The sequence below is a fragment of the Heliangelus exortis genome, chromosome Z (assembly GCF_036169615.1).
Source record: "Heliangelus exortis chromosome Z, bHelExo1.hap1, whole genome shotgun sequence".
NCBI classification, from domain to species: Eukaryota; Metazoa; Chordata; class Aves; order Apodiformes; family Trochilidae; genus Heliangelus; species Heliangelus exortis.
This window is the reverse complement of record NC_092454.1, coordinates 27,772,061-27,782,627: the sequence shown is the minus strand read 5'-3', so window position 1 is coordinate 27,782,627 and position 10,567 is coordinate 27,772,061. Positions and strand designations below refer to the sequence as shown.

The 10,567-nt window shown below is 37.2% G+C and overlaps 1 protein-coding gene across 3 annotated transcripts in view; it reads right to left on the bottom strand.

Moving 5' to 3' along the window:
* EFNA5 (ephrin A5) overlaps positions 1-10,567 on the bottom strand; it is a 197,482-nt gene that overhangs the window by 519 nt on the left and 186,396 nt on the right. For all 3 annotated transcript variants that reach the window (XM_071732323.1, XM_071732325.1, XM_071732324.1), the window contains 3 exons: positions 9,167-9,232; positions 8,702-8,782; positions 1-3,572 (listed from right to left, as the gene is read on the bottom strand). The exon at positions 1-3,572 is cut by the window's left edge and continues 519 nt beyond it. In XM_071732323.1, the coding sequence (XP_071588424.1) occupies positions 3,451-3,572; positions 8,702-8,782; positions 9,167-9,232 (269 nt within the window). In that variant the 3' untranslated portion in view covers positions 1-3,450. The remainder of the gene's footprint in view (positions 3,573-8,701; positions 8,783-9,166; positions 9,233-10,567) is intronic.

The window sequence follows — 10,567 nt, the reverse complement described above, 5'->3', positions numbered from 1 at the left end:
TCATACATTAAAACTGGTGATAAAAAAATTCAAGTGTAATGAAACAAGGGGAAGAGTTAGCACTCTTAAGCCTCTGAAAATGAATGAGCCATTGCTCTCATGAGGCAATGGATGAAGTTCAGTTTTGAGGGTTAGGGGTGGGAATTAACAGGTTCAAATACAACTGTTTTCCTTCCACAACTATATAGGAAAGGAAATCTACTCATCTACTCTCAATGCCTCCCAAATTTGGAACCAAATACATATATATCACGCATGACACTGGCAAGATCCTTTCTGGAAAAAATATTCATAGGAACAAAATCAGAGGGAAAACAGGAGGGGAAAAAAAAAAAAAAAAAAGAGTTGTTATATCCCCAAAGTCTTTTTAGAAGAACAAAAAACTAACACAGAAATCACAGGGCTCCAACATTAGACCTTTAAGCACTGAGGACAAAACATTGATCATCAAAAGTCATATTGTTTCAAGTCTTGACATTGTGAAGTCTTGCAATAGATGAACGATTCAAAGATGAGTCCTGTATTCTGCAGTGTCATGGCCACTTGTCTCTCAGTTCTCAGCCATGATCACACTTGATGCTTCAACGATCTGTCTTGTAATCAACACATAATTTTAATATCCTGAAAGTCTATTGTTCTCACTTACAAAAGACATAAGAATCAAATTAATACTTTATTATCAAACACTATATACAACAGAGGTTGCTAATAATACATAATTTGAAGAACATAGCGTTAAGTTTTATTTATCTTTCCTTTGCCATCCAAGTAAGTACAGTACAAAACAATACTCTAAACTAACACGAATTGTTACCTTGTCTATTAAAGGATACACAGTATCCACTAAACCAACCGATCTCTATTTTCCCTGCTATCACATCGCAATGCCCTTAGCAGCCAGGAGTGCAGGTCATGGGAGTAAGTAAGCCACCCTAGACTGAGGGAGAATCAGTCCCTCAGACCCCATTTGAAGCAGATAAAAGGGAAGGAAACAGTAATCTCATTAATTTGCACCTCCACCTGCATTTAAAGCAACAGAAAGCCAATCAGCACTGATGTACTTGGTATGACTGGGATTGCTTAAAACAATTAAGTAACAAACAGATTGTGTCAGTATGCTCCCAACCACCCCAGGTACCACAGGGACCTGCCTTGCAGATGCATCACTCATGTTGTTCCTCATCTACCCAGCAGGGCTCTGTGACAAAACAAAGGGTTGACTTTTACTAGGAGTACCACTGGTGAAAATCACTTGCTGTGGCTAAATGTACATCTTGAACTCTGACATCATCCAGAGACAAAGGGTGAAAAATGAAATCATCGTTCCTACTTGGAATCAGGGCTACTGGTATGACTGCCTGCAACCATTATTAATCATTTTAATATGCTTACCTACCATGCAATATTAACTCTACTCTGGTTAATAATCCATTTGATAAGGTGCATTTTGATCAAGTCCACCTCATCCAAAACATTTTAATTCTTGCCTGAAGGAAGTACTAGGGTGTGCCCTAAGCATATCCACACCAAAGAGAGGAAAGTACCAGGCAGCCTGTAATAAGATGACTTCCCTTTGGTGTTTGGACTGCATATCTTGTGTGCACTTCAAACAAGAGGAAATTTCCTACATTCCTTCTGCAAGTATAGACTGCATTAATGATGGTATTGTATGATAGCAGGCAAGCACAGATCCCAGTACTGCATGATAAAACTTCCCTTAACATCTTAAATTTATTTTCCCCTTTTTTCAAGTGGGCTTCTTCAACATCTGGAAAGATTTTCTTTACATAAAAAAAAAAAAAAAAGCCCACAAAGTGTTGTATATTAATCGTATCACTCAATTTTTCTACAGCAACTTCTTCAGAATTACTATGAAAAGCTCTTTTTTGTTCCAATGTACTTAATTTCACATTTAAAATAATTATCACAGTTTTTCTTAGAAAAGCTGTTTCAGACTTAGTTTGATATTTCCCCGATTATGTTTAGCAGTTCAAATTTCATGGCAGCCTAGTGAAAATACCCCAAGGCCTGCACTTCTGGTAAACAACTTTCTGAAGTTCTTCTACATTAGCCAAGGCCCAGATTCCTGAAACAGGGTCACTCCTAATTCCATCAAGCAAGACAGTCCCATTTCCTAATTGCATCAAGGGCTACCATTTCACTCACGTTTAAATAGGACAAGCATATATACTCACTCTCAGCATAAAGTATATCTAAATAATGTATTTTCTATTCTAGTGGATTTTTAAAAAAATATTTTGTTAAGTCTTTGGGAGCCCATCTAGTTTATCTCTGGCTGATAAACACATTTCCTCTACTCTTCAAACTGTTCTGGAAAGGGAAAAGATAAAAAATCAACACTTGAATTCATATTCCACACTTCTTTTCCTTCCCTCCACCAAAGAGTGCTACTACACTGTCCTGGATTCTTCTACAAATGTTTATTCCCATGATTGAGGAACTTGCAGGAGAGACAAATCAGGAGCACACTAGAGATCCTGTGTCCCAAATATGTTTTCTCTGGCCACTCATGTCCTCTCTTAGCATGTATTAATACCCAGAGCAGTATTCAAAGATATCACCTACTAAGTCAATGCTGGGGAAGGTCACTTTATTCTGAAAAGTGCCTCTGCATTTCAAGAAAAAAACTAGCACCACGGTGATCTATTTTAAAATAAAATAATCCGTTGTGCTTTATCCCCTTAAAACGAAATAACAGAGGCACTCACAACCCCAGTGAAGTTTCCTAAATCTGACCTTGCCTACTGTGCGCTAACATTCCTAAACACTTCTTCCTCTCACCAAAGACAGCATTTCTACTTGTGAACACAAATTTTACTGTCAAAGATGTTTCAAGACAGTGCTATAAGAAACATCTTTCCTTTTCAGAAGCCTGTTCATTTAGAAACTCCTGGAGGATATCGTGTTATATCTATTTTATATTTCCCCTCCAGTCCTGACATGGTGACATGATGCCTTGCATGATCATCTTACAGTGCTGAATAAATATTGTATTGGAGAGAAAAACTCTCCCAGGCTTTCACTCACTTTCCTTATCCTTCACTGACTGAATCTGTTGTTGTTCTTCCAAGTCCACATATGGATGACACATAGAGCTAACAAAGGTGACTTCTTAAAATAGAATGCAGAGGAAAATAAGAATCACTAGTGTCACTACCATAGTTTGGCATACTCATTTGGAGTCTTTTTATTTATTGGAGGGGTTTAGAAAGTCAGAGGGTAGGTAGGGATGGGTACTGAAGCTAGTTATCCCCTTCAAATTTTTGCCAAGTTCAGGCTAAAAGGGAGAAGAAAAAGGAATAAGGGAAAAATAGCAATTTGACATCTGCAAAAACAGTAACGTCCCTTTCCTGGGATGACCAGTTAGGTGGATCTTTGATGTTCCAAGACCCTGATATTTTCTGCGACAGGTTGCTGGAGCACACTGTGCTATAATATCAAAAGCACTGCCAGGAGGAACAACAGAGTTGCCAAAAGCCAGCTGGGTATCCTTGGTGTCTGTGCCGCATTCTCACCACGGGATGGCTCGGCTGACTCATGTACGGTATCATCTGTTCAAACAGAAAGCATACATTCCAATGAGATTTTGCATCCTTAAGAAACTCTCACTGAGCCAACAACTGTAAATAGATTCCAGTGCCTTTATGAAACAGGGCAATGAACCTTGTGGTGTCATTGACTTTCACAAGTGTGTAATACCTCATTATGTAACCAATTTGAGGCCAACTCCTGCATTTCTTACTGGCAAAACTCCCACTGAGGACCAGAAGAGCATAAAGTCTGACTCCAGCAAATTGAGGAATGAAAGATTCTCCCTCTAATAAAACACTGTAGCTCTAGCTTTGAATGGCTCATTAGAAAGCAATGTCAATAGTGCGCCAGATGAAAACACCTGATTTTCAACAGGGCTTGAAGAAGAGTAGCACATTCTCAGAATTAATTTTGCCATTAATCCCCCTGCGAGTTACAGATTTTGGCTCCTGAATTTGAAATAGCAGCCCTTAAACCCAAGCACTTCCACGCATAGAATTTCCACTGAAGTGTACCGCATTTGGGGATATGCAGAAAATGTAAGACATCCTTCTTGACATCTTATTTCAACTTCAATAATATTCTACCTAAAATAGGATTTCAAAGGGTAATACATCACAATCTCTGGCTTTATAGAATACACACTCAAACTGGAAACCTCACAGGTAACAGACTACCTTTATGGAACACAAAATACATCTTTGCATATATGCTGATAAAACTAATGAAAAAAAAGCAAAAAGACACAAAACAACAGCTGAGTGGAAAGCTCATACATTAGTGGCAGAGAAAGCGTAGTAGAAATACTGAATTTACAATAATAAATAAAGCTCTGTTTAGTTTTTTAAACTAAAAATCAGCCATTAAGCTACAGATTGTCTCATAAAAATGTAAGCAAGGTGAAATTCAACTTCAGCGTTGTTATATGTATGGTATTTTTCTCTGCAAAGCCCTCCATATCCATAGCTATCTAATTTGGCTCTCTAAAAAGCAATCTGTCTGCAGCTTGACATAAAAAGTCAGCTCTGAGTTTGCATTTTCTTAGTACTAAATGAATTAAATAAGCTAAACCATTTTGGGAAGTGTGAAGTGGCCTCGAAATGAACTCATAACTTCTTTTAGAGTGCCTGAATCTCAAGAAAATTTAATAGTATCTCACTACTTCATGTAATAAGCTCCCCCATTTTATGAGAGGTGTTGACATACCCATGATGTATCTGTCTCCTAGCTCCCATCTCAACAAATTGCACTGCCAGGATTACACTGGGTCAGAGCTGTGTATTTCCAATTAAAGGCGCAAAGGGAAGCAGGAGTTAGAGCACTGAGATCATGATGCTGCTTTTGGCTTTAGCTAGCAGCTAGATCCCTCCACTTCGTACCCTTGACACCTAGCACAGAAGTAGGTAGAGCACTTAGCATAAATTAGGTTAATAGGCTCTTCATCCTCAATTCAGTTGCACAGCAAGATGCACAGTAAACTGGAATAGTAATCTATCACCTTTTTTTGCAGCACTAATTGGCACTGCAATAGCGCCATGCTTATCAACAGGTCTCCAATGCTGCTCAGGGAAAAAGTATGAAAAGCAGCTACTGATCCACTGTAAATATGCTTGCATTTGTAAGATAGGGTCATAGTAAGATGAACATCCCACTGACATCAGTGAAAGACTGGCTCTTTACAGACCTTCATCATGTACAGCAGGGAGACCTACCAGTGTTGAACAATGCCCTAATATTTTTCCTCCAGACTTATTCTAAAAGAATCTAAAAAATTCTGTCAATGCTAGCTACTGAAAACTGCCAGTTCCAGTGGCTGTCAGTATCAAAGACTAAAAATTTATTTTGGAGTGATACAACATATTCTTGTATGTTGGTGAAACTGCAATGAGAATACAGTACTGCGCATGAGCAGCTTCCCAATGATATCATACTCTAAGGGAGAAAAAAAAATCCATGTTCTGTCAGCTCTACCTACATTTATATATTTAGAGGCAGCTCTCTCCAGAAAAATAGACTCGCTGCTGCTGAACTAAAATTACAGAGGAGAATGATGTGCATGACCTTCTATGTCTTGCAATCATCAATACAATTGCAAATAAATCTGAATTTGGAATGCTGAATGTCAACAGTTTTGTCCTAATTACATGCATGACTCAGCACTAAAACACAATAGAGCAAAACTAGTGTGGAGTGGTAATAAATCCTCATTCTATTAGACTACCAGATACTGCCACAACGAGAAGATTGCCCACTGCTACAAAACTCAGTGGAAAAGACCTACACTTGAAAAGATTTCTCTCAAATATGGAGATCACTTATGATATCATTTTAATAAAGTTATTCTTCACATGAGAATTACCTTTCATGTAACACTAACAGGTTCTTTTCAAGAAACCATCTGATTTTTTCATCAGTACAGTTCCAAGGTCTCTACACTGGTATATTAAAGCACTGAATTCATCTGTAGTTCTCAAAATCACTTTGCAAATAGGGTTTTCTTGAAAGATGTAGAGTTATAACACCACACACTCTTTAATGTTTAGGGAAAAAGTTTAACTTTATTTTAAACACTGAAGGCAAGTGATGAAGGGTACAAAATTGCTGAGTAAATCTGGAAGGTCCCTGCTAATGGTCGGGAATGCCAGCAGTAATTAGAAAAAATTATTTTGAGAGGCACCCATTTTCCAGATCACATAGTTTTATATCATATGCTTCAGGTAAAACTTTTCCAGATATGCACAGCTGCTCTTTTTATTTAGGGACTTTTCAGTTTTATTATTAAAGAAAAAGAGGAGGACAGGATCAGTGACAATTACTTTCAGAAAATTATAGAATCATAGAATCATTAGGGTTGGAAGGACCTCACAGATCATCAAGATCCAGCCCCCCTATATGGGAAGGGACATCTCCCACTAGGCTTGCACAAGGCTTCATCCAACCTGTCCTGAAACACCTCAAGGGAGGGGGCATCAAAAACCTCCCTAGGCAACCTGTTCCAGGATCTTTCATGGTTCTTGAAACAAGTGTGTTGACCAGTTTCTTATAAATTCCTGAACAAACCCAATGAAATTAGAGGGGTTGAAAAAATCACACAGATGGTGATTTTAAAAAGAAAAGTGACCTTCAGCCACACGCTGACCTTGACTCTCCTGCCACCCAGTTCTTCAGTGTACTGTGGAAGAAGACAGTAGCAGGATAGGGGAGAACACAGAAGCAGAAGTCACATGCCAAAGGCAGGTAATATAGTACATGACACAGGTCACATGCAACAAGATCCACCAAAGCAGCAGCAAGTCTAGCAGCCTAATAATAGGAAAGTGTGACAGCACCCAGCAGATCTGGCGATGATTATCTAATGTTGACTGGTCCAAATAATAATGCATATAAACATTGAGTTGGGAGTGGGAAATTCTTGGCACCAACATTTCTCATTAAAGCTATTACTGCCTCCTGGTAACATAAACAATATTTCATCTTAGACTGCAGGATGCTCTTTGTGTGATTTTGTTCCCTGGTTTGCCTACTTTCAAACAATACACTTTTGTGACAGAGCTTGTTAGGTATAGCAACACACCTGGAAATTAGCAGCACTACTGAAAAAAAAAAAAAAGAGTTCACTAAAATCAGGGTATTTATTAATCAGATTATCTCTTTTGCAAACCAGTAACAGAAGAAATAGACATTAATTAGCCCATGCTCACCAGATCACAAAACATAAAAAAGTGCATTGAGTTTCTAGATTCATAGATTATCTAGAGATAGGCAAAGCAAATCCTAATGCCTTCTGTAGAAGAACACTGTTAATAAATGTACAAATGTATCTAATGTAAACGCATTCTCTTTGCATCCAGTTTTACCAAGAGAACATCTTTTATTTTCAACAGCAAAGTTTTTGGGAGAGCTCCAAAAATCCTTTTAAAGAAAAATAACAAAATCTATTGCAAATCCATAGTTGTATCATGCAAAGTGGATAAACTGTGACAGCCTTATTTATACTTCTGTGTAAATACTTAAAGTTGAAGGAAATAACAGTAAAGAGACAAAAACTAGCAAGGGAGAAGTCTCTTTCAAATAGTATAAGAAAAGTAATAAAAAAATATCTTGGTAATCTGTTATCCAGGGTATTTACTAAATCATATGTGTGTAAATTTTTTCCCTGTATAATTTGTTCATTAAGTACATATTTCAATTACTAAGGCTTGAACACAGCAATGTGTGAGCAGTATGTAGGTACATTTAAAACAAACAGGTAATACTACTATTGCAAATATTTTTCATACATAGCCACTTAATTTTAATGTCATGAACCATCCCACTGAAGTTGCTGGAATTACTCTTATATAATAACTTATAATAAAACACGATTCTATCTACCATAAACCTGAGCCAGACAAACAATATACATGCATTTTCCACACAGAGACACATAAGCTTGATTGATTGTGAAGGTTAATGCAATTTTGCCCTGGGCAGCTGAGGGGCTTTATCACAGCAAGTACTATTCTTACTTGTAAGGCATTTTCACACAAAAAGTCAGAATGGCCCTCCTATATTTAGTGTGCCTCAATAAAAACAGGACATATATATCAGAGGGTGTGTGCACGTGTGCATGTAGGATATTTTGCCCAACCAATTATACATACAAATGTACATAATTTTAAAGGACTTATTTAAAGGTCTTATTTAAACACAAACTCTGTCAGTTGCATGCCTGTGTCATGCACCAGCACTGACAAGCACTGGTTATGTTTTCCTGAAAATCTTTCAAAAACCACAATAACAAGTGAAGTTTTTCTACTGACTTTATTTCTAAAACTTTGAAACCATTTGGTATATGGCGTTTTGCCACTATGCTGGCTATTTGACTTAGATGTGCCAGTGACTTCAGTATATTGATGAGAACTGTCACTGGCACACACTGTATTTTATTAAATCACATCACCCAAAAACCAAATAAAGCAACATTTTTCCTCCTCTGTATTAAACAAGTATACAGGAAATTCATCCTAAGAGATATTAGCACTGCTAGAAATGTGCAAAAGCAGGGCTGTTTTACCATGCAAAGCATGCAGAGAAAAGAGGAAAAAAAGTATTGAAGCACCAGATGCATACACACATTTGTTAGAAGAGATTCTCTAAGCATACTAACCTGCTGGTTCTAATGAATTTTCTACTTTGTCGTTAACATCGAAAACACGATCATGAACACCTATAGTTTTCATACAGCTGTCTATAACAAAAATAGAGATAACAGCCAAATATGTTAATGAGATACCCTTAAACTCCCCACTTTTTTCCCCCTAGATTTTACCCCTGTACTATATGTAATTAAATATATCCATATTTTAAAATATGTGGCGTTTGTCCATATGCCATTATAGTCATCCATTTGTACAACAGTTTGAGAAACAACTTAAGAAACAACTGCCATGTAATTAAAATGCTTTACGAAGATTATAAGAAAATATAATGAAAATTGTTAACACAAATTTTGCTGTACAGAACAGATACTCAAGATTCAACAGCAACAAAAAAAATTGGTGCTGTTTACCAGACCACACAGTAAAGAATGTGCTACAAAGCCACCCCTGAAAGCTTAATCTGAAGGACTTACTTGCTGGCCTCACAAAGACCTTCAGCTTTAGACAGGATCTCCTTCCATTATCTGGGATCGCAGAAGCTGTAAATGGGGAAGAAGAGAGAGTAAAAATATGAAACAACTTTTGTGCTTAAATAAAATATCTTTTGCCTTCCTTTATCTGAAGGTCTGGACACATTTCAGCCTCTGCATGTAGGGATCCCAAGTGCACAAAGTACCTTATTATGCAAGAGGGGGGAAAGAATTACAGATTACTAATTCCTTTTCTGATACTTTTACATTGAAGAAGTAGTATTTACATGGTATTTTCAATATTTCTTTACATCCTTTCACCTTTCCACACCTTTGTCTACAGAGGTTGTTAAGTATAGTTTCTGCTGTAAGGCAAGCATCTACTCTGAAAAATTATACTTCAAAATAATTAAGATCACTTATAGAAAAGCTAGTCTTCAAACACTTGGCCATAGGCTTCAGACACCTCAAAAAGGGATGAAAAACCAAAATTACACTGAAGGTGACTGAGCTAAAAACACAACTACATATCTGCTCCCACAAAAGTAGAAATATATGACACTGAAGTCTACAGAAAAATCAGTTTCTGTATACTCCAATCTGTATTTTTTGAGAAAATACTTCTTTTACTTCAATCAAAATCTAACTCCTCATATTAGGTAACTAGCAAACCACATGCAGCTTAGTCTTTCTTTCTGTCTTGCCTCATCATTTCCCATTCAAAGTATTTAATTTTAAGCATCCTTACTGTTTTAGAAGAAAAAGAGTAAGTGAAAACAACATGCCTAGCACTGATTCAAAAGATGATACACATAGTGTAAAACTAGTGTTAGCACCTGCTAACCTGCATTTCCCAGGAACAGATGATGCTGTGAAAAGTTCCTTTGTAGAATTGTTCTTGCCTGAAGATACATGACCAAAGGAAAACATGCCTTCCTCTCATGACAGATTGAATTCCCTAGTGTTTTGTCTGACAATCTGAACACGTTGGCAACTTTAATCAGTGGTTGCCATTTTGAAGTTGTACATTGCCCTGCAGTGCATGCTGGCAATCAAGCAACCTGACTTCAGCATGTAGATTTTCACTTGTGAAAGACCATTTGCACACACATTTCTTTTGCACTTGCAAAAAAGCCCTCAAAAGCTATAGCTGAAAAATACTGCCTGAGGAAATGCATAAGAACTTATACTTAATTGCTTAGGCTCCCCAGTCATTCAAAAAACTGTGTTGCATTTTGTAGAAAATGGCAACCATTGCAAACTGTCTTGATTTACAAAAGATGCTTGGGTTGTCAAACCATTGTTTTGTGCTGCTTATCACTATTTCATCCAGTTTTGTTAATTGTCCATGTCTGTGACAAATAACCAAAACAATTTACACACAGACATGTGAATACACATTCT